The sequence below is a fragment of the Rattus norvegicus genome, chromosome 16 (genome assembly GCF_036323735.1).
Source record: "Rattus norvegicus strain BN/NHsdMcwi chromosome 16, GRCr8, whole genome shotgun sequence".
Classification (NCBI taxonomy): Eukaryota; Metazoa; Chordata; class Mammalia; order Rodentia; family Muridae; genus Rattus; species Rattus norvegicus.
Genome location: NC_086034.1, coordinates 2,399,736 through 2,427,500, shown reverse-complemented (window position 1 = coordinate 2,427,500; position 27,765 = coordinate 2,399,736). Strand labels below are relative to the sequence as shown.

The 27,765-nt window shown below is 47.6% G+C and overlaps 2 protein-coding genes across 5 annotated transcripts in view; both read right to left on the bottom strand.

Annotated features, from left to right (window-relative positions):
• The window catches only part of Il17rd (interleukin 17 receptor D), a 254,656-nt gene that overhangs the window by 62,327 nt on the left and 164,564 nt on the right, over positions 1-27,765 (bottom strand). The window contains exon 15 of the mRNA XM_063275628.1: positions 25,863-25,929. The gene's annotated coding sequence lies outside the window, so the exon portion shown is untranslated. The remainder of the gene's footprint in view (positions 1-25,862; positions 25,930-27,765) is intronic.
• Arhgef3 (Rho guanine nucleotide exchange factor 3) overlaps positions 1-27,765 on the bottom strand; it is a 280,324-nt gene that overhangs the window by 161,134 nt on the left and 91,425 nt on the right. For 3 of the 4 annotated variants that reach the window (XM_017600023.3, XM_006252575.5, XM_006252574.5), the window contains exon 3: positions 25,863-25,929. In XM_017600023.3, coding sequence (XP_017455512.1) covers positions 25,863-25,929 — 67 coding nt within the window. Of the gene's footprint in view, positions 1-2,464; positions 2,814-25,862; positions 25,930-27,765 lie in introns of those variants that run through there. The other variant, XM_006252576.5, reaches the window with a different exon arrangement.

Genomic DNA, 27,765 nt, shown 5'->3' with positions numbered 1-27,765 from the left:
CCAATTTCCATATCTCAATGGCTCAAAAAAAGTATTCCTTGTTAAGCAAGCAAGTAGCTGGTGTAGTGAGTTGGAGGAAAGTGAAATTATCCAACTCACATGACAAGATTAAAAAGACATGTTTATGTAATATCAGAATAAAAAAGAAACCACAAAAATGGGAGAAAATATCAACATGTCATATATGTGCATATATATATATATATATATATATATATATATATATATGAGATAAGGGACGAATATCCAAGATACAAAAAGAATTCTTAAATTCAACAACAAAGATCAAACACCCTGATTCAAAACCAGGCACCAAACTTGAGATGTTCCTCTGTGGACTACAAATGGCCAACAACATACATGAAAACATCCATATCTCCAGCCTTAAATAAACACAAAAAGAAACACGTAACAAAATAAAAACGTGTGCTTCAGGCAAGACGGAGAAAAATCACAGACGGTGTGGGAAACTATGATGAATCCTGAAACACTTGCAATTATGACCCAGCGAGTCCACTGTGGGACGCAGACCCTGAGGAAGTGAAAGGAGAGTTTCAAAGATCTATTTACACATTCACGCTCTGATAGCACTGTTCACAGTGCTAAAACATGTCAGTAACCCAGGCTCAGTGAGGGATGAACAGGTGTGCAAAATGTACACATACACAAAACAGAATACTATTCAGCCCAAGGGAGAAGATTCTGACACATGTTAGATCACGGATTAACCCTGAGGATGTTGTCTGAAACAATTCAGTAACAAGAAGAGAAACACTGGCTCGATTTGCCAAATCCTTAGAGCAGTCAAAATCACAGAAAGGTGACTCAGGTAGGAAAGCTGTTCGAGATGTGGGCCTGAGTTTGACTCCCCAGCATCCTCATAAATCCTAGCATGGCGGCACCTATGCCTGTAGTCACAGCGTGGGAAGCAGGGGCTGGGGGTTTTTGGGGTTTGCTGGCCAATCATTCTATTCAAACTGGCCAGCTCCAGGTCTGTGAGAGACCATGTCTCAAAAGAGATACAGTTGTGGGGGGTTAGGGAAGTGGCCTAGGATAGAGCAAAAGACAAGCCTGGTGACCTGACTTTGATCCCCAGAGTCAACAAAGAAATAGATCAGTACTATAAACCTGTCCGTCCACCTCCACATGTGAGCTGTGCAAGTCCACCTCTGTGCATGCTGTTTACATTCACTAATCATGAATGCAAACTTTGAAACAAGAGTAAGGTGGTGAGTGATTGAGGAAGACACACACACAGACACAGACACAGACACACACAGAGACACATATACACACATGCATACATACACACAAAGAGAGAGACAGATATATACACACAAACATAGACACACACAGTGACTCGCACATGTACATACACAGACATACATACACACACACATATACACATGCATGCATATGCATAGAGACACACACATACATATATATACACAAATGCACATATATATACACACATGCAAACACACAGACACACATGCACACATGTGCACACACAAACATCCACACATGTACACACCGTCAAGACAGAAAGCAGAATGCTAGCTGCCACCTACCGGGATTGTACCTATTGGTCTGAGGATGTAATTCTGGTGAGACTAGAACAAATGAGAGGTTTTCCTTTAAAGGAAATTTTGGCTCCCCTACGCCGTCTACACATACCCCAAACAAATCATCAAAAGGCACGGAGAGAGGAAGCTTTGGGGCTCTTAACCATCCTTCAACCCAGAAACAGACTGTTTCCTGCCGCTCACTCCCAAACAACCTGCACTGCGTTCCGGCATTCTGAGGGAGAAGCTGAAGCCTCCGCTTGTGCCAGTTTGGCTTCACCTGTGCAGGGGTCAGCACCATCTGAAACCTCAGGGAATCCTACAAGAGTCGCTCCAAACCGAGCTTCCAAACCGAGTTTAACCATTCTCTAATCTAGAGAAGAGGACCCTGGAAGCCCACTAGAGATATAACCATCAAAAGAGAGAGGAGGTGCATCCTTCTCTCTTCATCTTCCCGTTAGCTGATGTGGGTCTTTTGTAAAAAAAAAAAAAAAAAAAAAAAAAAAATCAAAACCTAGAACAGCGGGTGACCAGCCCTCCACTTGCTCTCCTCCAATCAGAGCTGCTAGTGGGGTGATGGCCATAATGCAATGATAGCTAGTGTGTGTGCACAGGCACATGACACACACACAGCAAGCTGCTGTCCTAATTACTGCATACAACTTCTTGATTCAAGCCTCAAGAGAGACAGGAAGCTGGCTCCATCATCCAGGGCTTTTGTGGTTGCTTGTTTGTTTGCTTGTTTGTTTTTTTTGCTTTTAATAGCAGCTCACTGAATATCAACTTGGGTAATGACAAAACCTCCACACCCTCCCATACCTCAGGTTCTGACGCCCAGTGGAGACTTGGGTGAGAGTTGAAAACACCCATCCCCTGCTCCGGAACAACAAGGAACTTACCTGTGCACGGAGAAAGAAACAGCACCACACCATGGGACGCTCCGACCTCATCCACCCCAACTCCCTGGCTGCTAACCGCAGAAAAGCCTAGTGGACAGGGCGCTCTGAGCTGTGTGAGCATGGTTTCCCTGAGGGAACTCCTCCCCACCACTTAAGTTGCACAGGAAGTGACAGGGGCCATCCGTTACAAGTGTCAGAAGCTGAGAGCTCCAGCCCAGGGCTCCCTACGCCTGGTAGTTTCCTTGCCGGTTACAGGCGCTCTTTCGAGCACTCTTGGCTTTGGCATTCAAAAGCCACCTCCGAGACTCATTTAGAAGCAAGCTGTGCTTACTGGGTCCCTACCTAGAAACTTGTGAGATGTCCCAGCAGCCCTTGGGACTGTTCCACTGCCTCCTGTGTGGAGCTCTATATATTTAAACACTTGAGTGAAATAGAGAGACAAGGAAGCGTCACTAGGAGGGATGCAGGAAGGCCCCCTTTGGGTACAAAGAAATCAATGGTGTCCTTTGAACTTCATGTCCTTCCTAAGACACAGACACATACAGAACCATGATTTAAGAGTAACTACACACCCATCCGCTGCTTTCTTTTCACTTGAGCGAATCTGGCATCTCATCTTCTCTCTAGTGCCTTTTAAAAATAGCTACTGATGGAAACCTTCCTTTTGGTTTTTCTTCCTGCTCTTCTCAGAGCTAGCATTTCTCGTTTTATGAACTGGTGGTCGCAGTGGGATGCACACCCAGTTCCCTGCTTTTTACAAGATCTGTACACTCTCAGGTAAAGTAGGCAGTATCGCTGTGATCTACAGTGTCTGGAAGAACACAGCAAACCGTCTCGGGCTGTCAGTCTCAAGCCCAAGGAGGCCCGGCTCCTGTGAAGTTCTCGGGTACTTTTTTTAAAAGTTGAAAAGTTGAACCCAACAAGGTTGAATTTATTCACAAAAATCTTGTAAATGTAATAATGTTTAGCTACAAAGATGCAAGCCAAGCTTTCCTGACACTGTCTCTCGAATGCACAGATTTTTAATAAGTTCTTATCCATCTCGTCCTAGCATAAGGTCAGCATAGAGAGCTGGTTCATTTGAATGAGACACTGGTCTAAGTTCAGGGCTTAGCAACATTCATGCTACCAGGAAAATGCACATACAACAGACACAGACAGACAGACAGACAGACAGACAGACACACACACACACACACACACACACACACACACACTCACAAACACGTGAGCCCCGAAAAATAATTTTCATGCGGACAAAGTTTTAGAAGAGCTCTCAGAGAGAGGAAAACAGGCATCCAGGAAGGGTTCACTGGACCAAAAGAAAAAAAAAAAAGAAAAAAACAGAAAAATCAGGCTATAGCAGGTTGCACTTGTTTGAAGAAAGAAGGAAGTGAAATCACTCTAAAGTGCTTGAAAGACAAGAATGAGTCACCTTGGAGCTGGCACCCTGGCCACACTCAGAAATATGTGTCCACCAAAGGGTGGCGTCGAATGGTCCTCTGGGTCCTCCTTCCCCAAGCCTAACACCTCACAAGAAGGACTTTTGCTCCAAATCCACTCAGGAAGAACCCCACATTTGCAGAGGCTCCTCGACACCCTATCAGGTGCCAGCCCAGCTAAAGAATGAATGGTAATCTCCAGAGAACCCCTGGGACATTCTTTAAGCCTGGGAGAAAGCCACCTCCAAGAGCTCTAATCACCAAGACCAGCTTTACCCTGGTGGGCATCCAAGGGAAGCCTGAGCTGACAGCGCACTCCAGTTTGGTTCATTCCAGTGGAGGGATGGACCACTCACATCAACCAGCCTAGGCTGATTCAATCAAACTTCCAGCTACTGACAGAACGGGGGAAGAGGAAGAGGACCAGAGCAGGGGGCCACAGCATTTCTAGGAACAGATGAAACCGACTAGGCCCTAAAGCAGGCAGTGGTCAGGGAGGAAGGAAGAAGGGAGAAAAGGATGCCTCCAGATGCCCTGTGAGGGACAGGGGCACAGAAAGGCCAATGCTCAGCCATTTCCTCTACAGCCGCTCCCATTCTGACAGGAGTAAGAACTCCAGGAACAAAATGGGTCTGTGAAGACAGCACCTCGAGAGGGGAATAGTGAGGAGAAGTCACTGCCCCGTGGCATTCATTTTGAGCTGCAGCACGTGAGCTCATAAAGGAACTGGGGTTTTTTTTGGGGGGGGGTGTTTGTTTGTTTGTTTGTTTTCTTGCTACCAGACTCTGAGGGGCTACAGGGATTCAGATGTGTGTTTCAATTTTACAAGTAATATGTCATTGCAATACGGCCAAGCAGCACAGGACATATAAAGTAAAAAGAAAACAGCATCTTTCCAAGGGCCCTGCCACAACTCACTTTGCCGGAGGTAATGTGGTTAAAGCAAGTGCACAGGTCTTTTCCATGACAACCAAGGAGGGCATCTTCCCACCCCATTAGGCATTTTCAGCATCTTACTGGAGAACACTTCAGTACAGCTCAATCAGCCCCCAACGTAGGGCACTGCAAATGTGCAAGACGGGCTCAAAATGTTATGTTATGGCCGTCTGTTCTCACAGCTGCCGGTGCTGGGTGCTTAGCTCACAGTAACGGTGTCCCTGTAGGGGTAGTAATGCATCATGAACCACGATCACTGTGATATTACATTGTGACTACTGATTGCTGGTGCTTTGACACGAGCCCTTACCGTGTATTTTTTGTTTCTATTGCCCTCACAACTCTGTCAAGAAGGCCTTAATTTTATGATGATATTCTACTTTGAAGTTTTTTAAACAATAACAAAAGAGCTTAAAACTCAAAAAAGTAATATGAGTTTCCCTTTAGCACAGGGCCTAAGTGGTGCCAGGAGGAATCCTTTAGAACATTTACACACACACACATACATACACATACATACACACTCACACACCACACACACACATACACACTCACACATCACACACACACACATACACACTCACACACCACACACACATACATACACACTCACACCACACACATACACACACACTCACACACCACACACACACATATATACTTACACACACACCACATACACACACACCACACACACACATATCCTTACACACACTACATACACATATATATACACACACACATATACACACGTGCGCACACGCACGCACTCCCTGACCCATGACCCCTCACCATCCAAAAGTCATCTAGAAAACTACTTTTTCAATATTCAGAAATCTGACTCATTGAACCAAAAACACTAGAAAATACAAGGAATCTTTCACCTGCCTTCTAGGGGGAAAAAATCCTCCTTTCAAAGCCCTACTTTATAGTAGTTCAAGGCAAATCTTAATGGATTAGAGAGAAATTTGAAAAAATAAAACCATGAAGTTGTAGAGGCACAGGTTCTTGTGGTTTGCTATTTTCCTTCACCTTGGGGGTGTTGATTCATTCGTTTCAACATGGGAAACTACCACAAGGCACTTTCTGTGCAGACACCGGTGGCTGTGTTCCCACGCCTGTTCAATAGCTAGACTTCTAGCTGAAACACGACCGCCACACTTCTCGGTATCATGGGGACAAAGGCTGCTCCTTTTGCATGGGTCTTCCATGCAGCCGACAGCATCTCCCAGTGAGAAGCTCCAGGCAGTTTCCTCCAAAGGTTTCATAAGCAATAGGTTTACTGGGGTTGTGGGAACTTCATTTGGATAAAATATCAGTCACCTTTCAGTAAAATTCTATCTTTACTAGAAGTGAACAAATGGGTTGGTGAGATGGCTTAGTGGGTAAAAACACTTTGATCCCCAGAGCCCGTGTGAAAAGTGTGTGCGATGATACACTCTTAAATCCCAGCCCTCCTGCTGTAGAAATAGGAGAATTGCTGGGAAATGTGTGGGTTAACCAGCATGCAGGACACAGGACACTAGAGACAATGAAAGAGGTGGAAGCTGAGAACAGACTTCTCAGTGTCCTCTGACTTTCACATACACACGCGCGCTGAATCCTAAAGGGGGAAGTTAAGTGATCAGTGTAGAACAGGATGTTAGTAGTGACCGAAATGTACAACCATTACCATTGATTTAAGCAACATCCCGACACAGGAAAAGTATTGCACAGACCTTAGGTTTCTAAGATGGTTGCCAAATTTGGGTACAACAAGAGCAAACCAGATTTTATGCCATAGTTGGAGGGAGGAACCACAGGTGTCTGTGGTGGTGTCACCCTGGCAGAGGGGCAGCACCACACCAAGCCAGTGATAGCTAAAGACTTTGGAGCATGTCAAGCTTGGGTGTTTTCTGTGGTCAGATCCTTTCACTGAATGTCTCTGTATCTACTCTTTACTACCGTGAACGGAACTTGGGCAACTATTCCCTCTGTTTACCACGAGTTATGAGGGCAGGGGAGGGCAGATGCCACCCAAGTCAGACCAACTGGATATAGGGTGACTTAACTGAAGAGACTCAGACCAAACCGTGCTCCGTGCCCCAGCCCAACAAGATTACAAATAAATGGGAAGCATGTGGGACAGACCTGGCTGCCCAAGGTCAAGAACAAATAAATAGGAAACTCTTCATCTACAGTTTCAACACAAGAACTAAAAATAAATAGTGCTTTGACACGGGATCCTTACAGATTGCTAACCTGCCTAATCTTCTTGGTTTATCTTGCCAGTTTTGCTCTGAGCCATTGTTTGTATGCTGTATTTTTTTCCCCTCTCTAAACAAATTGGGACCTTTATAACCAAATTCCTCACATTATTTGGCGATTGATACTGTTCTGGCTTGAGTCTGAAATATCCCCCTCAGGCTCATGATTTGAGCATGGATCTATTCCGAGAGGTTGCGGAACCTAGACCAAGGAAAGAGACCACTAGGGGAGGGGGTGGGTCTTCAGACTTATCTCAGCCAATCCCTAGTCTCTCTGCTTCTGGATCCACCAGGATTTGAACAGCCTCTATCACGTGCTCTCACTGCCACAGACTGGGTGATTTTTCTATTCCATCATTGCCACGAGGGACTGGAACCCACTGAAACAGTAAACCAAAACCAAAACCTTCCCTGTCTTAAGTTGTCTCTGTCTGATGCGGTCACAGCAACCCAGAACTAATACAGATGCCCAGTGAACTACTCTTCAAACACCCTACAAGGGCGGAGCTTTCCCAAAGCAGCTCTTTTGATTTATGTCTTCGAACACAAGCCTCCTTCATGCTGCTCCTCTGAGGCCGGTCAAGTCCTCTTGGTTAGCCTGTCGGTTAAAAGTGAAACTTGTGGGTTACTGACCTCTGCTCAGTTCTTTGGAAGAGAGAAGGTTTACACGAGTGACGAGCTGATCGCTATCAGCCAGAGAACTTCCTTACTAGGAAATGAGATTTACTCTTTGTCAGTCTACTGCCGAATCCAGTTACCAGTGGAAAGTCTGAACGTGGGGGTGGGGGGTGGGGGTGGTATTTTTGAAGCTTACACTGAATAACCAGGAGGATTTTAAAGAAGCAATTTCCTTAGAGCAGAAAAACAACTCTACATTTTAATGTTCTGGGTTAGAACATGTATCGAAAGCAAAAGTCGTTTTTATTACAATGTTTCTCCTCTGTTTTTTTCAGTTAGACTTAGAACAATCAGGGCACTTCTTGTGTATGTATATGTTCCTTGACCCACACAGGGCAATCGATTCTCTCCTTTCGCCATGTGGGTTCTGTGTATGAAATCCCGGACAGTAAGGCCCCCCCTCCAGTGCCTTTACTGAGCCATCTATCTCATCAACCCCTCCCTCCCTATTGCAACCCTAGCTACAACTACCCGACAGGGCTAGGAACACTGCAGAAAGATGAGTTTGGCCTGGGCCACATACTGCTTGGATGAGCTGGCAAGTCAAATCTACACCCTGAGCTTTCTCATGTGTAAAACACAGGTAATGCTGCCTTCATTTCTCAACAACGTGTAGGGAGGACTACAGGACACTGATCTGTGTGAAAGCAGAGCAAATGGCAGGAGGACACCAGGGGTTGTCACGTTGTATTTCCGTACAGGTTTAAATATTTGTTAATTTTTTTAAAAAATATTTTTTTACTTGTTTTCAAAGTGAAGAAAGTTTGATTCTCTTTTAAATTCCGTTTGCTTCTGATTTGCTTGTTTGTGGTGGGGTTTAATGTGATAGCCCAGGATGGCTTTGAACTTGCAATTCTCCTGCCTCAGCCTCCCGAGTGCCCATATTTACCACTGTGTCCGTCCAAAGAGTTCAAGAATTCTACAAAAATACCCTCAAGAAATACCAAGATATTAAGACACACTCCATCTCCACGACGCACAGCATTCCAGTAATCCAACAGTAAAGTACTTTTCTCTTCTCCTTTTTAAAATGTGTGATTGGGTGCATCTGAAGAATAAAAATTGCTACTTTCACCTCCTTAAATCAAAATCGTAAAGGAACCACTAAAACACTGGGAAACAGCAAACCAATGGGATGCTGGGCAAAGAGTTAAGTGTCTACACATGGGACAATGAAGTCCTTACTAGAAGCGTAGCCCCTGCTCCCATGCAGGCCTCTTGAGGACACTGCCTCTTTAAGAGAGACTTCCTGGTGAGGCAGAGATTTCCGAATGCAGCTTCCTGGAGACCACATACATAAACAATAAACTCTGCTGAAGAACTGCAGATAGACAATACAGCCCGTGTGGCTGTAACAAGAACCAATTATGAGGGCTGACAATAGCCAGGGCATTTCCAGCAGGAATGCAGATCTGTGATAAACACAGGGAAACAAGTTACCCAAACACCATACACCTGCACACACTGAACGGATCTTTAAAAACAGCGCCTGACCTCTCATCCCGGAGAGAACTAGTCGCCTCCAAATTCCGGCCTGTTTTTTAAATTATCATTGGCCAGGAAGAAAACAGCCAAACCTTTTCTCAGAGCGCTATCACACACGAAGTGCACACTCAAGAGGCCGCGTGTTTCCAGGCTGACCGGCAAGGCCTGGGAACAGCCTCTAACAGCCAAGGGTGTGTGTGGGGGGGGGGGGTGCCCTATAGTTGAACTCCCTTCCTGGACCTGGGGAGTCCCCAGCTCAAGTCCTACCAAGGAAGGTGAACACTGCCCACTCATTTCCCAGCCTTCCCTGTAGCCAGAGCACCAGAGTAGTAGCCAGGCTCAGCCAGTTGGGTACTGTCACCTGAGGCCTAGGTCAGGAGTTGGGAGGCTAGGCAGCCAGGACACTGCAGGGCTAATTGTGTGGGCGTAATAGGGGAACACTATTAAGAGGGGTTGTGAGGGCAGAATGGAAGTCATGTTCTGTTGTCAGGGCTGGCGGTAGAAGAGTGGCATCTTCCCAACCCAGAGACAGCAGCAGAAATGTCCTTAGACATTTGTTAGTGGTATTATCAGGGGCTGTTCCTGATTTCCTGATCCTTCCCAGCTCTCCCTGAGCTACCGTGAATTCACTTCCTAGTTAAGAGAACCATGTCTCATTGCTAAGGGGTTAGTTCCCGAACACAGTTCTGTGAGACAGTCCAGGAATCAAGTGCGCAGAGTAGTTCTGGGCTCCAGGACAGAACGGCTTCTCTCATACTTACACTGCCTCCTGCCCTTACGCCCTGTATCAGGTGGTCTCCAATTCCTCCTGGACTTTATCTCCTTCTGTCTTCCTTCCCTCCCCCCTCAATCTGAGGTCACACGTTCTGTTTCTCATCAGGCTCCTTCCTGTTGCAGGGTCTTCGCACCTGCTCTTCCTCTCCAGGAAACTCCACCCCAGCTCATCACACAGCAGCAGCATCCTCCCTGTGTAATGTCATCTCCTGAGAGACCCCTCCCGACCAGGCTGTCCCAAGGACTTGACTCCACACCCCAACTCTTAGTTCCCTGTCAAGGTGTCTGTTGATTTCCTTTGCAGAACTTACCACATCCTGCGAATGATCCATTTCAAGTAACATTAGCAAGCACTGCTGCCGGAGGGCTTTCTACACGCCAGAGGGCAGGCGAAGTTCCTTTAATTCTACACTACTCTGCACTTTCACAAAGGTTATAGACACTCTGTAGGCTCAGAAGGTTAAAGGAGTTATCCCTAGAGCTGGCTTGACAGAGATGAACAAACACTTTAACTGGGATTTGCATCATGGGCTTCTCACAACGGTGCTCCCACAGACACAGGGCGAACAAACACCAATTGTGTCACAGGTGGTGGAACTTTGAACCTGGTACTCCAGATCACAGCCTCCTCTCCCAGACAGACAGACAGACAGACAGACAGACACACACGTACACACACGCACACACACTGACACCCTCCTCTCCTGCCAGCATTCAGTCTAGCACCCACATGCCTCCCAGGGAAGAACTGTATCCTGATTTGGGCAAAGATGGGGCTTGCTTTCCCCAGTTGGGAGAAACAGTCTCCACGAGTGGGCGTGCATGAACACCTCAGAAGAGTTCACAGCCATCCAGATGGGATACAGACCAGCAAATAACACTTAATGTTCTTGAAGAAGTTGGCAGCCTGAAGAAGCCAGGGACAATTTTCAGGCTCTCCCCAAGGGAAATGCCTTCAAGGGGATCAGGGATGCCTGAGAACTACTAGGGTGAGGGGAGGAGTCAGAACACAAGAGTGAGGGGCAGTGGCAGTCTAGCTCAGCGAGGGGGCCAGTCACAGAGCCTGCAGAAGGCCGAGACTAAGGTACAGACAGTCGGTATCCAGGTAGGAATGCCACCTCTCCCTGGAGGAAACAAACCAGCAGGGGTGCTCCAGAGAGAAACACCACAGGTCAAAACAGACTTTGTCAGGGTCGAGGACAATGCCGCAGCTGTGTAACACTGGTCCAATGCTGGTAGGGTTGGTGGTCATTTCCTCTATATTTTTAATTCCACAGACATAACTGTATCATCTAAATGCCCAAAAAAAAAAAAAAAAAAAACTGTCATCACAGTTTAAAAGAGGAAAGAAGTCCCATTACTGTCTCCTGGCTCCCTTTTCCGTGTAGAAGAAGCCAGACAAGGTCCTCAACCCACCAGCAGCACAGCAGCCCCTCTTGGGATATGAAGCTACACAGAACTCTGAAGTGGGTGGTTTATGGAGAAAACCATGAGTCACGTGCTGCTTATTGACAGTCGTACCCACCAAGACTCCCTCCGGAAGACCCACCTCAGGCCCATGTCATCTTTAAAAGCAAAAGCTGCTTGCTGCTTTCCTAATAGTGTGGTTTGGACACAAAAGGTGTCAGTACTGCTGAGTGGGCACCTCGGGGCTATGGGAAGGGACCCCACCATGACCCTCTCTGATGTTGTATTTCGAGATTTCCATCCCTGGGGAGGTGTAACACTGTCTGTTTCTCCTTACAAAGTCCCAGTAGCAAACCAAAGTAGGATTCCACCAGCTGGGGAGGCAAGGAGGTACAAGGGTCTTAGAGCAGGGATAAGGTGTTCCCTCTAGTTGCATGTATGACCTGAAAGCAGCTGCCGTCTTTATTCAGCACCGATGATGGCTTCTTCATAACCACGAAGATCAATGCCCCTTCAGTTAACCACTCCCTACATATGCCAGTACCTCATAGAAGACCCCCAGCCGACCCACCAACCTACTGAAGGCCATATCCAGGTAGGGCAGAACTGCATACAAATGGCTGGAAGAAGCAAATGGAATCTCAGAAGAGAGTCCAGTGACCCTGCCCACCGCCTCTTTCTAAGAGGGAAATCTCAACAGCCAACAAGGCCAACGGCATAAGCTTGTTTGGGCTGGTTTGCCACACAATAACAAAATCTTTATAAGGCCAAGTATAGTGGAACATGTGTTGAATCCCAGCACTTAGGTAACAAGGCAAATGGATCTTTGCATTCCCTGGTCAACATAGTGAGTTCCAGGGACAGCCAGAGCTACATAGAGAGACCCTGTTTCGAAGGTGGAGGAAGAAGAAGAGGAGGAGGAGGAAGAAGAGGAGGAAGAAGAAGAAAAGAAGAGAAAGAAAGAAAGAAAGAAAGAAAGAAAGAAAGAAAGAAAGGAAGGAAGGAAGGAAGGAAGAATTATATGAGTAGTAACAATGGTTGGGCTATTTCTAATATGATTTTGTACAAATAGATAATGCTGGTGTTAGTGTATGAACACAGATATATGTATATATGATCATCATATGTAGCAAGATCATTATCCATTAAAAATAATACATAGCATTATATAATGTAGCAATCATGGTCTTACTAGCATCCTATTTAACCTAATATAAGAATTTGTTGGGGCTAGGATCTGGTTCTGTCTGCTTACCCAGCATGCACTGGGCCTCCCAGGTTCAATCAGTCCTCAGTACTAAATAGCTGATGTGATGGCACATGCCTGTAATTCCACCACTCCAGAAGTACAGGCAGAAGTTGGTAGTTATAGAGCGAGTTTGAGGCAAGCTCGATATATGAGACTCTGTCTCAAAGGGGGGGGGGGGGTGGATCTGAGACAAGAACCCCAAGAATAAGCATCTGGGGAATGCTAGTGTTGTTATTTCCTACCATTGGCAGGTTACAATGCTGGGGTTACCTAATACAGACCTTACTATCTGGACTGCCCCACATGAGCTACATAAAAGAGAATCATCGACTGTGTAAGACCTCGATTTCCTATCTCCTTGAAGGGAAATAAAGCGATATTGCCGTCTCACACTGTGCACAGCTGTATGCATTTTACAGAATTTTTTTAACAGCCCCTTGAATCGCATACGGTTATGAGGCGCATTTTACAAAAGAGCGAATCTAAGTCTCAGTGACATTAAACATTCACCAAAGACCACTCAGCTCGTCTGACACATAGGCATTCTGACTTTGAGCACTCGAGCCACAGGATAGTGCAAAAGACAGACCATGCTCCCCTGCAGAGCAGAGTCAGCCAACATATGCTGTGGAACAGTTTCATGAATTCCTTGTTTGGGGTGACTTCTGCATAGCAGGCACTATGTGAAAAGCTTGGCTGTATTGTGGCTGCCTCATCACTGTGGCAACCTCTGAGGCAAGAACTGGAGGACACTGCAGTTCAGAGAGGTTGCGTTACTGGTCCATTGGCACACAGCTTGTTAGCAGCAGCCTCTGTTTGGATACCATTTCCACTGAGGCTTGGGCAAGGGCTCTGCAAAGCCTTCTCCATGTCCTTTAAGCACCATGTTTACCCCTCATTACTTCCCACTCTGAAGCCCAGAGTGAGGCTAATTCTGTACTAGAATACTGACTTGGATGAAGAGGGTGGGGATCAAGACCACAGCACAAAACATAATCACTGCGGACTGATTTGCATTGTCACTCTGCAATGTGTCCAAGGCTCCGTGTGAGCTCTGCTTGCCCTCTGCCTAAATCACTCGATGACACGATGAGTGATGACATCATGGGGTTTAGAGAGACATGAAAACAACACCCCATGGTGTTTAAATAAAAATGGCCCCCACAGATCCATAGGGAGTGGCACCATTAGGAGGTGCTATGGTTTTGTTGTCTTTTCACAGCAATACCAACCCTAACCAAGACAAACACCCAGAAGTGGCAGGGGATGAAGTGATATGTAAATCCCAGAGAGGCCAAATCTGTCTATTCATGATGAGGAAAAGACAGGACTATGGACAGGCAGGAACCCTTCAATAAGGCAACCCAGGTAGGAAATGCTTTAGACCACATGTGGTCCAGTGAGAGGGTGCTGTGGGATTCCTCCAGTCTTTGCCACAAACTGCTGTCTGACCCAGAGTCCCATGCTCAGGTGAGGTGGCTTTGCTGTCCAGCACAGCACAGACTAAAGCTTCAGGGTCACCAAAAGGCTACTCCACACACACCAGAAAGAACGTGAACCCTGCATGGGAGAGGCTGAACCTCTGTGAAATGCAGACACTGGTTTGGGCAGGACAGGGCCCAAGACTCTGTATCTCTAACCAGTCCTAGGTCGTGTTTCTCCAACTCCACGGAGAGCATTTTGAGAACACAGCAAAGAGACATGCGGGGGCTTAAGAATGTCATATTGCCTTGTTCCTACAATGTCAGCAATAAGTGGTGTCTTCTAAGAGCTAAAAACTGAACTAAAGCATAGCCCTAAAGCTCATGATTCTGTATGCTCATGAGAGCCTTGGGACTTCTGACTGAACTCCTTTAGTTAGTGGGATAGACAACGGTTACTGGAGGAAAACCTTGGTTAGGTGATATAGCAGTTCGCCTATGCAGCATGCATAAAGCCCTAGGTTTGGTTCCCAGTACTACCTAAAACAGCATGGCAGTGCAGATAGGATCCTAGTGCTTGGCAAGCGGAAGGATCAGAAGTTCAAGGTCAGTCTGCCTTCATCCATCAGCACTTTCAGTCAGGGTTGTCCCTCACTCACCTGGATGACTAACCCACTGCAGACATGACTAATTCCTGGCACTGGGTCATCAGCTCACTGAGCTCACCGGCAGTGTCAGTGTCCTCTTGGGGACCCATGCACCTCCTCACCTGTCACAGATCATACCTTCCTCATGTGACAGACATTTTAATAAAAGCACATAGCAAACCCACACCAACTTTTAACGGGCGGAGCCAGTTGACTGTGCTAGCTATCACACTAATAGGGGAAAGGGAATTGTTTGTAGTGGCTCTTCACCATGGCATAGCAACCAGTCAGGCCAGAAGAAATGAACCAGCAACTGTATGCAACAGTAGCCAAAGGAGTGGAGAACAGAATTCAGTGAAATACTTAGAAGGGTCCAACTGCCTCCTAAGGACTTCTTTGAGTTCGGCAGCAAAAAGTCCTTCTTACTAGTTATAGAAGTCTGGGGTTAAGGACTTAAAATTATATACAAAACATAGCAGACAGCTTAAGACAGTCGGTGTAAGCAGATGAGTGGAGGCAAAGGCTTTGACTGAGGAGAGAGATGAGGTTCATGTGCCATTCTCAGTGAGAGAACAATGAGCCACGTCAGGATGACCAAGGACAGGACACGGAAAAGTCACTTCCTGAGCCGCAGGTGTCAGGAAGAGAATAGCGAATCAGGGACAGGCATTTTAGTGACACACATATGCTGGGCCTCTTAGTCACTCTAAATAATGAGTTATGTATATTTTTTAAAAGATGGAGGGAAAGCCTAGGAGAACAGACAGCGGAAAATGTTATTATGTTTCAACAGCAAACCTTCCTTCTGAAGACTTGAAAGGTGTTTGTCTCAACTTTAAGCCTTCTCTTCCTGCGAAGTCTTAGAAACTGCTGATAAACTTTTGGTGCCTAGTAGAACCCTTTCCTAAAGGGGAAAATACACATATTTTAAATCACACAAGTCTTTTGTGAGGGTCCTCCTCCTCCTCCTCCTCTTCCTCCTCCTCCTCCTCCTCCTCCTCTTCCTCCTCCTCCTCCTCTTCTTCCTCTTCCTCCTTTTCCTCCTTTTCTCTTTCTTTATTTCTTTCTTTCTTAAAACCAAGTGTGACCATTAGTCTTCAGTGTCAGTTTGTCACATCTTCAAACTACCTGGGATGAAAATCTCACTGAAAAGTTTTCTAAATCAGGTCTGCCCATGGGCATGTCTACTGGGGACTGTCTCTCTCTCTCTTTTTTTTTTAATTAAATTTGAAATGCCATCTACTGTGGGCAGCACCATGCTCTAGGCTTGGGTCCCGCACTGTGGAAGGGGGCCGAGCAGTAGGTATGTATGCATTTATTTCTCTCAGCCTTTGACAGTGAGTATGATGTGACAGGCGGTTTCTAGTACACCCTCCTGCTCATGGACTATAACTAGGACCTGTGAGCCGAAACAAACCCTTCCACCCCTGTGCCGCTCTCTGTCTGGCATTTTATCACAGCAACAGAAATGACATTAGAGCACTAAATACTCTTTGTGACTCATGCTACAATTCCTATTTGAAATTCTCCCCAAAGGCACGTGTGCTGAAGTCTTAGTACACAAACGGGAGGCTGTCCATGAGCTGGCACCATGAGGAGGGCAGTTAGATCCTTGGGAGGACACTGCAATCCTGTCTGCTCCATTACTCTCTTTCCTTCCTGGCAACCACGGGGGGAGCTGCACCCTCCACGACATGGCCCTGCATGGTACCCTATGGTGCTACAAGTCTGCAGCATGAGGAGGACGAAGCCACAGCCAGACAGTGAGTCAGAATAAGCCTTACCTTTTTAAAACGTTGTTTACCACAGATATTTATCACACAGACAGAAAGCTATTACAATCCCTAAATTCCTAATGCAAGTTTTTCATCTGTCGCCCTCTACATCTCAAGTTAGACAGTACAGACCGATTTTGTAGGTGAGGACAATCGACACTTTAAGATGCTTCTGGGACTGCTCAGGTAGTGGTTTCGTCACGAAATACGTAGACTTGAGTTAGATGCCTGGCACATACACTTTAAAAAGCCAGCACAGTGGGGTGTGCCTACAGAACCCTGATGCTGGGGAGATGGGCAGGCAGATTCCAGGCCTCGGTGGCTAGCTAGCCTAGCCTGATGTGCCAACTGCAGACTAGGGGCAGACCCTGCGTCAAAAAGCAAGGTGGAAGCCAGGCATGGTTTTAAACACAGGGCTTGGGGCAGAAGCAGGAGGATATGTGTGAGCTTGAAGCCAACTTGATCTATAAAGCAGGTTCTAGGTCAGCCTTGGTTACATAGTAAGGCCCTATTGCAAAATAAATAAATAAATAAAATAAATAAATAAATAAATAAAATAAAAGCAAGGTGGACAGTTCCTGAAGACACCTGTGATTGACATCTGACCTCACACACACCTGACACAACAAGTACACACACCACACACACACACACACACACACACACACACACACACCATCACATTGGCACACATGAGACTGAAGTATTTACCAGTCAAACATGACTGGTCTGACATATCTATAAGCAACTGTTCTGACCTTTTCAAAGCACTCTAAAAGACTACAAAGAGGGCAGGGCACAGGGACCATCTAAGGATAACATACACTTAAGAAACTGCATAACAAGATAAAAACTTGGTTAGATAAAAACTAAGAAGCAAAAACTCCCATGGGGTGCAGCAGCCAATCCTGAGAGACTCACGGGGAGCCTTGCAGGAGGTGCGGCTGGGATGGGAGCTTTGCTGGACTGGAGAAGGACGCGGCTGGCATGCTTACTGTAGGCACTGATGTCTCAGCAAGTGTGATGTTCTGAAGTGTCAGCAAAACAAGCCGTGCCCACGGCTAAGGGTAATAAGTAAGGCAAACATTAGCAGCTGTTGCTTCCGGACAGTGAGCGATCACTGTACTGTGTCTCCCAGCCTCCCTGCCATCATGATTTACAATAAAATACTGACAACACCTCACACATTGGAGTGACAATTGTGCGAAAGGTCCCTAGGAAGGAACCAAGTGAATCCTTCCTCTCAGAAAGCCACGCTCAATGTTCTCTCCTCTGCTGCTACAGCAAGTACGGTAGCTGCGGGCACCTTTACCTTAGCGCCAGACAGAGCTGCTGCCTGGTTTTAGGGTACACACTGTATGGGGAGGCCTGGTCTAGAATCTGCAAGAAGATTGTTAGAGGGACAAGCAGCTGCACACATGTCACTGAACACCTGGACTGAGTCATACCGTTTTCTCCCATCCCTCCTGCGGTATGGCTTAGGTGAGCCTGCATACATTAAAATGCCTGCCTGATATGCATCATTGTGCTTCTCTCGACTCAGAGTTATTCTTTTAAACAAACCCTTCTCTGTCTGCTTTAAAAAAAAAAAATCAGCCTCGTTCCCCTTTTCTCCTAACTGTGCTGTTGGAGCCAACCCAGCCTGGGGACATTGCACATTAGCAGTATTCTGATGTCCAGAATGTTCCTTCTATGCTGAATGTGTGTGAAGCAAGCAGTCGGGGACTGATGGTACAAGTTGCTGCTCCACTGTCAAAGCCAGCTGGTTCCACTGCCAGAGCCACCTGTGTGTGGGTGGAAACAATCACGTACCAAAAAAAAAAAAAAAAATGCTGGCCTAGGACTTGGGAGATCTGCAGAGCTGGATGGCAAGGGAGCTGGCTGGGCCCAAAACTCAAGCAAGAGGGGAATTTCATTACCACACTTACATAAGCTCATCCATTACAAATGGCCCCAGTGCGATCATGCGGCAGTCAGATTTGACTTATAGAGGGCTACTTATAAATACGTGTGTACGGCTAGTAAGTAAAATACGTGCGCTAAATACAAATGGAAGGAGCAAAGGACGGCTAACATCCATGAGGTGCCAGTCCTTAAAGGACCACGTACACACCTGAAGTGCACATAAGACACAAGGGTAGTGGATATGCAGAGGCACAAAATACCAATGCACGCTTAACCCACAGGAGGCCTTACGTGGCTGCCCGTGGGTGCCTGCTCACCTTGGCTCTGTGTACCTTCTATGCCTTCCGTCCAGGCAACGGATGAAAGACAAATCTGGCAGCAATGTTTTCGGCTAAACGGCAAAACGTCTACAGTAAGATGCTCAACCGTGAGAGGGCATCGTGGCTTCCCTGGGCTCTCGGGAGGGGTAGAGGGGAAGATGCGGACATATGTCTTCGGGCATAGGACAAGCAGACCCTTTCTGCATACCCAGAGTTTATCGGTCTTGAGAGGCCTTGTACAACATCAATGAGTGGTGTTCCCTGGAGCGGAATCTTCTAACCCCAAACTTGGTTAATATACCTACCTCCTCTTGCCTATAGAAGATACCGATTATGGAAGAAGTTTTTAAAATATCACTCCTATTCCTTTTGCTAATTATAGATGTAATATACCTCCTCTCGAGAAAATTCCTACATGATGAAAAGCATGTAATCAATACCAGAGTTCCAGAAGCTCTTGCCCATCTCAGACTGTCAGTCAAGACTGGCAGCTTCCACAAACCTTTTCTATGCATTGATTCATGTGTCATCTCCCTTCAAATGTAGATTATTTCTCTTTGCTTTTCATTATGAACAAACTAATTAAATGTAGCTATAGATTGGAGACTACACACTTACACTGGGTACTTTACATCATATACACACACATGTACACACCCACACTGCTGAGAGCACAGACTCTGAGGCCAAACCGATTTGTTTAAAAGCTGGGCTATCAGGATGGCTCAGTGGGTAAAGGCTCTGGCCAGCAAGCCTGATGCTCTGACCCACAGGGTAAAAGGAAAGAGCCAACTCCTATGACACCCTGTGTGCTGTTGTCCTCTGACCTCCCAGGGCGCTTTTTAGCACACGCGCACCCCTCCTGTGTCAAACATACAATGAATAAGTAAAATGTAATTTAAGCAAACTGGACCGTCTGTCTCATCATGGTGGAACTCTGGGGTGATTCTGGTTTCGTTCTTGTTGCTTGAGTACTGGGGATAAGAACGGGATTGGCTAAATTGGCTGCTAGAGCAGGTGACGCTGTCACACAGGAAGACCTAAGTGCCCCACATTACCGAGGAACATCTGCATCACTTTTTTTTTTTTTTTTTTGGTTCTTTTTTCCGGAGCTGGGGACCGAACCCAGGGCCTTGCGCTTCCTAGGCAAGCGCTCTACCACTGAGCTAAATCCCCAACCCCTGCATCACTGTTTTAATCTCAGTTAAAATGAATGGCTTTCCTCTGCTTCTCCTCTTTGGGACTGCTCATTCTAACTCCTCAATTTTTCCACCAGGCTTTCAAATCTGCATTGTGCCTCTGCCAAAGCCCTCTGTACATTTGGAAAGCTGGTATAAGATAAATAACGGAGACCTTTTCCCTTGCAAATAACTTTATATGGAAGTGACGTCCCACAACATGGGGAGTGCTGACGAGGGGGTGCTGGAGTGGAGTGAAGTTAGTCCAGGCAGTGGATTATGATGTGTGGCCATGGGGACAAGCTACTCTCCTTACTAATCTGTGGCAAGGCACAGGGCTCCTACGATCCCCTGCCTGGCATGCAGGCAGGACCTCAACATAGATTGTCACCTCAGGAGTCACTTGCCAACTTTCAGATCATTAGAAAGAGCCCTGACTGGGTGGCCTCATCTAAGCTGTTGAGCAGAGTTGACGGAGAGGAGGCTCTCTGTCGTTGGCTTTGAAGGTGGAAGGCATAGGGGGTGTGGCCTGTGGGGACTCAAAGCAGCAGGGGCATGAGGACCAACGCCTGGCAACCCTGAGGAATTAGACTAAGAGGAGGTGAGGCCTGGAGAGATGTCAGTCCTGTTTGACATCTTGAATTCTGTGCTATGAAACCCCAATCAGAAACCCTGCCCCTCAGGCCTCTCACTTGTACCGTGATGAGCTGTGAATGGGTTTTATGTCACCACAGTTATGGAAATTTGTTGCTCCAGGATAGAAGGTCAGCAGACCTCATTTCTCCGCCTACAAAGAGAAGGTGAGACTCAAAGCACTCCTACTCACTCGTGGGATTTGCTTTCAGAAGGGGTCAGATGACAAAATGCTCCACCAAGCCCGGTGGGACTGATGGAGCCCTTGCTGCCACTGCCATAGTTACTATCACAGAATGGGACAGACAACGGCCTCGTCTTAAATGCAGGGAGATGAAAACTTTAAAAGTAAAATTTCTGTGGCTGGAGAGATGGCTCAGTGGTTGAGAGCACTGATTGCTCTTCCAGAGGTCCTGAGTTCAATTCCCAGCAACCACATGGTGGCTCACGGCCATCTGTAATGGGATCTGATGCGCTCTTCCGGTGTGTCTGAGGACAGCGGCAGTGTACTTATATACTTAAAGTAAATAAAAAAAATAAAATTTAAGGAAATAAAACCACGTTAAGGAGGATTCCAAGTGCTAAAAGGTTTCAACTAGAACAAATCTCTTATCTCCAGAACTTTCAAGGGAACACAATTTAACAATGAAGGATTCACTGGCCTTTGTATCTTACTTTATTATTGGCTTTGTTCTGTGATGGGGCCTCAGTCCATCGCTCACACTGGTCTCAAGTTCCTAGTGATCTTCCTGCCTCTCTCCCATATAGCTGGAACTATAGGCCGTCACCCCTGGCTCCACATGGTGTGAGGTTACAAACTGGGGTTTCTGTACTTGCAGGACAGACCCTGTGTCAGCTGAGCCATCTCCTCAACCCTTCCCCCATCGTTAAAGTGAAAGTATCCATGGGTTCTAAATCCACAGATCTGACCTCTTCAAGAGGACCAGGTTCAAGACCAAGAGACCCACGTGGTGGCTCACAAACACTGTAACTCCAGTTCCTGGGTACCTGGTGTCCTCTTCTGGCCTCTGTGGGCACTGCACACACATGGTATGTAGATAAGTGCTCAGGCACACATAAAATAAACATTAAAAAGTAATTTTAAAAAAATCCTTGAAAAGTAAACCAGGAACAACACCCAGAGTGACCGTCCCCAGAATGCTTTTCTTGCCGTTATTCCCTGAACAGCTAGTGTAACCAGATATTCCCACAGTGTTTGCAACACTTCAGGTAGGACAGAGATCCACAGGTGCTTTAATGTGTACAGAGAATATGTACTCCTCATACGCAGACACACAGGCATCCAGGGACTTGGATGTCGGGAGGTCTTGGATTCACGCCTCACTGGATTGGGCAATGTCTACACTGGAGGAATACCGTGGTCTGACCTGCAGCCATTGTTCAGTAAACAGAAGTGAGGCTGAGGCAGAAGCTGGGCCTGGCGATGGAGACCTGCTGCCTCCTTTTGATGTTTAGTAACAGTGAGGTCACGGATGGTGGGGATGTGGCCTGGCGAGGTGTTAAGTGGGAGGGACTCTCACTCCACTCAGTTGTGAATGTCAGAGAGTCTCAGACAGGGCTCCCTTCCAGACACCAGGAGCAGAGTGAGTAAGGCCATGGGGTGAGAACGCAGGACTCACTAAAGAAGAGAGGTGCCAGCCCTGAATTCTCCCTTTGGAGCAGCCCTTAGAGCGATCACAACTATTTCCTGTCAGTCCAGGAACTGGACTCTTTTTTGGGAAACAGCATTAGACCCTTCTTCTGAGCTACTGGCCTGGCCTCACCTCAAGTGACACAAGCCCTGGCCAGAGGGAGTCACCTCACCATGCCTCGTCCAGCTGGGCTGTTGGATATCATCCTCTCAACCACAAGGGCTAGACATCACATAGCACATAGCTCGGGTTGGGGGAGAGTTCTGCAATAGGTTTTACCTGTGGACCTTAGAAACAAAATTTTCTGTTTCCTCTGTTCAGATCATTCTGTCCATTTATAGAAGGATCCATAGTGAGGAAGATGATATAGACTCAGAGAGACAAAGTAGAGGAAGAACATACTCCTGGACACAGCCATGCCTGAAGTCCGCCCTCCTTGGCTTACTTCAGTTACACGGACCATCCGTTCCCTTTTCACTAGCGGTAATTCACATTGAGTGCCTCTCCTGCATCCAGAGTTCTGAGAAAAGACTGTGCCGTACGTACATGAGAGTCTCAAGATGTCTCCAGATACTCCCTAGGCACTCGGGAGACAGCCCAGAAGGTCTCTGAAGCTCCTGCTGGTCTAGCTGAGCTCCAGCACCTCTAGCACTACTCTGTGCACAGGAGGTCCCCGTGAGGCATTTCCCAGGTCATCTACAGACCAGAGAGAGAAAGCCATAGTTCTGTGGACCAGGGAAGTGACGCCATAGTTAAAGGACCTGCTGAGCAGTTAGAGTTTGGATCCCTAGAATCTAAAGAAATGCCAGAAGTGGGTGACAGGCTGCCTCTAATTACGGCCTTGGAAGGCAGAGACAAGAGAGAAAATTACTGCTGAGTTCCTTGTTGACCAGCCAGTGCCTGCCTCCCCACCTCAAACCCTCCTCCCCTTAACAATGGCTACCTGAGACAGGGCTAACCTATTCTCTAAGCAGACCAGACTCTAAGCAGTGCAGTATTACTGGCCCTTCCTGTCCACAGACAAAACTCCTATAGATACAGTTAAGAAAAAAGCACATGCCTGATGCTTGTACAACATGAGGAGGTGGTTGAACAATTCACCCTGCAAGGCCTTTGAAAGCAGCGGGATATCCCTCTCTACTCCTCAGCTGCTCCCAACCCCCAGATCCTCCCCACGTGCACATCTCTTCACCTCTCATCTAGAACAATGGGACTAATCTTTCCAGTACAACCAACCCATCACCTTGACTCTACCCCTCAGCCCTGCTTCCTAAGAACTGCCCAGGACCTGGGTGGGCACACTCAGCACCTGGGTGGGCACACTCAGCACCTGGGTGGGCACACTCAGCACCTGGGTGGGCACACTCAGCACCTGGGTGGCACACTCAGCATCTGGATGGGCACACTCAGCATCAGGGTGGGCACACTCAGCACCTGGGTGGGCACACTCAGCACCTGGGTGGGCACACTCAGCACCTGGGTGGGCACACTCAGCACCTGGGTGGGCACACTCAGCATCAGGATGGGCACACTCAGCATCAGGATGGGCACACTCAGCACCTGGGTGGGCACACTCAGCACCTGGGTGGGCACACTCAGCACCTGGGTGGGCACACTCAGCACCTGGGTGGGCACACTCAGCACCTGGGTGGGCACACTCAGCACCTGGGTGGGTACACTCAGCACCTGGGTGGGCACACTCAGCACCTGGGTGGGCACACTCAGCACCTGGGTGGGCACACTCAGCATCAGGATGGGCACACTCAGCACCTGGGTGGGCACACTCAGCACCTGGGTGGGCACACTCAGCACCTGGGTGGGCACACTCAGCACCTGGGTGGGCACACTCAGCACCTGGGTGGGCACACTCAGCATCCTTTTCCTCCACAAGCCACAGCACAACAGAATTGCACACACTTGTACCATAATGGCTTTCTCCACCACATGTACAAATAAAGAAAACTTGCTAGCACATAGATTCTAAAACCATCCTTTATCAACAAAGAAGGAAACAAAGTGTTCCAGGGGTGCTTTGCTCTAGGAACCCTGGAAGAGCATGCACAGCTCAGTGTAACAGAGCTGAGATTGACTTGTATTGCAGATCTGCACCACCAGATAACTTTCCAGTGGCAAGGTCTTCGTCTTGGCACACTGGGTCCCTGAAGTGTGGGACTTTGTGTACTAAAATCGAAACAGTCCCTTGACAATCTGGGATGGTTCTTCTGCCCTATGTGCCTGCCACTCTTGGCTGACAACACTGAATGTCAGGAGAACACCGAAGAGGGATAGATAGGAACGTGGAAAACGAGGCCCTTACAAAAGACTGCCTTGCTCACAAAAGATCTGGGTTCTATGTGGTCCAAAATGACCTCAGTGGTCAGTTTCCAAAGTGTGTCTAGGCTGCATGGTCAACAGAGACTTCCAGCCAATGACTCTGAGAAATGCTGCAAATTTTCCTTCTGGGGTCTTCTCCAGACACTAACCCATCTCTAAAATGTCCTACAGTGGTGAACACATTTCATATGGCACATTCAGCATGTCCCAAATAAACTGTACCCCATAAGCTTTTTTATCTCTTGCAGGTCATGATCACCCCCTGAACACAATTGGGAAATGGTGATCTTATCCATAAACACATGAACAGCAGACACAAGACCTATTTCAGCCGGTCACACGCCTACCTCAAAAGTCAGTACGATTCTCCTCAAGCTCAGTGGAAAGTACGCTGTAACCCAAGCAAAAGCAGTATCGTAGGGGAGTGAGACGGCTCGCTGGGTAAAGGTGACTATCATGAAACATGACTGTGTTCAAGCCAGGGACCTATACGGTGGAAGGAGAAAACTGATTCTCACACGCAAGTTGTCCTCAGGTTTCCACACATACACTATGGCACACACACACACACACACACACACACACACGAGAGATAAACAAGGTCTCAACACACTTCCACTTGGGGCTTCCATGCTTCCAAAGTACTTCAGCAGCCACCTAACCAAATACGGTGGTAAGACACACAGGTGCACCTGGAGGGCTCCTCAGCCAGCTTCATAACAACTGCCCACAGAGGTCTGGGCAGTTGGAAACGGACAGGCCTGGAACAGCATATTTACGAGCACCGTGCTGGGTAGAGTATCCCCACAGGCAATGTCCTGGGTGTGAAAGAACTCAGAGCATCCCTACAGACCCAAAGGTCACAGCTAGAACCACCCAAGCACCTCGGGTCCTCCATGTGCCAAGACTGTCATCACCACACTCATACAAGGAAGATGACGGTACCAAGAAGTAAACCCTTCCTAGGCCAGCAAGAGTCCGGTGTTTTATACTTGAGGAAACTTAATGAGTGCCTTAAACCTCTAGAGAGCGAACTCCCCTGAAGGCTTGAGCCTGCACATCATCAGCCTGGCAGACGGCTTGCTTCCTTTTCCTCCACTCCAAGGGGCATGGGGGCTTGGCGTGGTGCTCTCTCGATAGACTTTGGTGTTTTCACAAGAGTCTTCTACGGCCACATGCTCTGTGTCCAGGGCAGGCCATGACCTCCACGCATGAGCACACGGTGCTGTCCCCAGCTGAAGCTTGTTAGGAGAGCTCTCGATGCAGCAAACCATGTCCCCACCACTGGGATGGGGTCACCTAGGATAGACACTTACCCCTCTGAAATTCCAGGCTTTGGGAGAGGGAAACATGGAGAAGTTGTTCTGCCTTGGCCGCTTGGGTCTAGAAGAGAAAGGACAAATGTCACTGCTCACTGAGGAGGTGCACAGGGGAAGTGGCTGCCACTCAGAGGACAGCTGTCAGGACAGATGGCCTGGGGCCCGAGGTGGATGACACATTCATAGATTTTGGCAGCTACTTTCACACCAAACCCCAGCTCGACCCCCCAAGAGAAAAGTCCCACAGCCCCACAGAAAAATCAACCTTTCAACCCATGAAAATGAAATCTACAGCTAAACCCAGATGCAATCAACATACAAATGATTTATTTCTAACATACAAATGATCCCTAAGGGACACCGTCAGGTGATGTAATGCTCCTGGCTTAGATTCAGACAGGAGCCCTCCCTCATTACACACAGGCTGAGGAGTCCCGGTGCCTCCCCAAAGGCCACACAAGCTCTATCTAGGCTTTTAATTTTTTATTATACTTATTTATTGTGTGTGGTGGTTCGATGTGCCATGGCACGTAATTGGGGGTCAGAGGAAAACTTGAAGAAATCAGTTCTCTCTTGCCACATGGGTCCCGGAGATTAAACTTGGGTCTTGGGGGTGGGCAGCAAGGGCCTTCACGGGCTGAGCCATCTCCCCAGCTCCACCAGTTTTTCTTTTTTAAGTGAAGGTAAAATAAAGATATTTTCACGCAATATAAAAGACGTAAATTTGATGCGAAAAAATCTTTGCATAATAATAATGTAAATAAACCACATAGCCTAGAGCTGCACAAGGCAGAATTCTGTGTGTGAGAGGAGTGAGCAGGGCAAGCCTGAACATGGAGGAAAAGGGTATTACCATGAAGCATTAGAAGAAGCGGGGAGGCAGCTAGGCAAGGCCCTGCCTTGGGCTCACATATTTACACAGTCACTTTGGGATAGTAACAGTCCCTGCACCTGCCCACCTTCTCCACTTCCCACACACAACAGGAGCATAGTGCATGCACATGGGGCTTAGTGAAGGCAGCTTCCATAGCTGAGCCATCTACCTCTGCCCCACAGTCCCAGCCAGCCCGAGGACTCACCCTCATTGTGCTGCTTCTGTTCCCTGGGCCTTCCTCCAGCCTTACAGACCCTAATGGACACTTTGTGGCTAGAAGGGACCAAATGTCTACCAGTTCCTCACTCCAGAGCTGTGCATGTGGGCAGCTCTGGAAGGAGCTCTGCTCTGGGGGACCGAGCAGAGGTGATGGGCTCAGTGGCAGCATGGTTCTTCCCAGGGTTCTGAGAGTGTGTTGGATCCTGTACAGTTTTGTCTTCCCAGGGCCTGGTATAGTTCCTGCCCTGGTCATCGAGGAGAAAGGACCTGCAAACTGCCACGACAAACTCAGACACTTCCAAAGATATTGTCCACCATGACACAGGGCAAGGCTCTTGCCCTCCTCCATGTTTCAAGAATTACTGTGGGTGGCGGCTGATGTTTTCACTGCTGGTCAGCCATGACAAAACCTTTCTGCAGTGAAATCAGGCCAGCAAAGACAGGCCAGCGGTGGGAGAAAGACTGCTCCAGGATCCAAGCACTGTGATCAATACCAGGTCCACAGTGACCTTGGGCAGCTTCCCTGACTTCCCCCCAAATCGTCAGTCTCCAGCCTGGAATGGGATGCGCAAAGCGCTCACCTCCACAGGGTTATCCTGAGGAGTTAAGCAACAATTGCTAAGAAGCACTCTGCCGGGGCTGGAGAGATGGCTCAGTGGTTAGGGGCACCGACTGCTCTTCCCGAGGTCCTGAGTTCAAATCCCAGCAACCACATGGTGGCTCACAACCATCTGCAATGAGATCTGATGCCCTCTTCTGGTGTGTCTGAAGACAGCTACAGTGTACTCATATATATAATAAATAAAT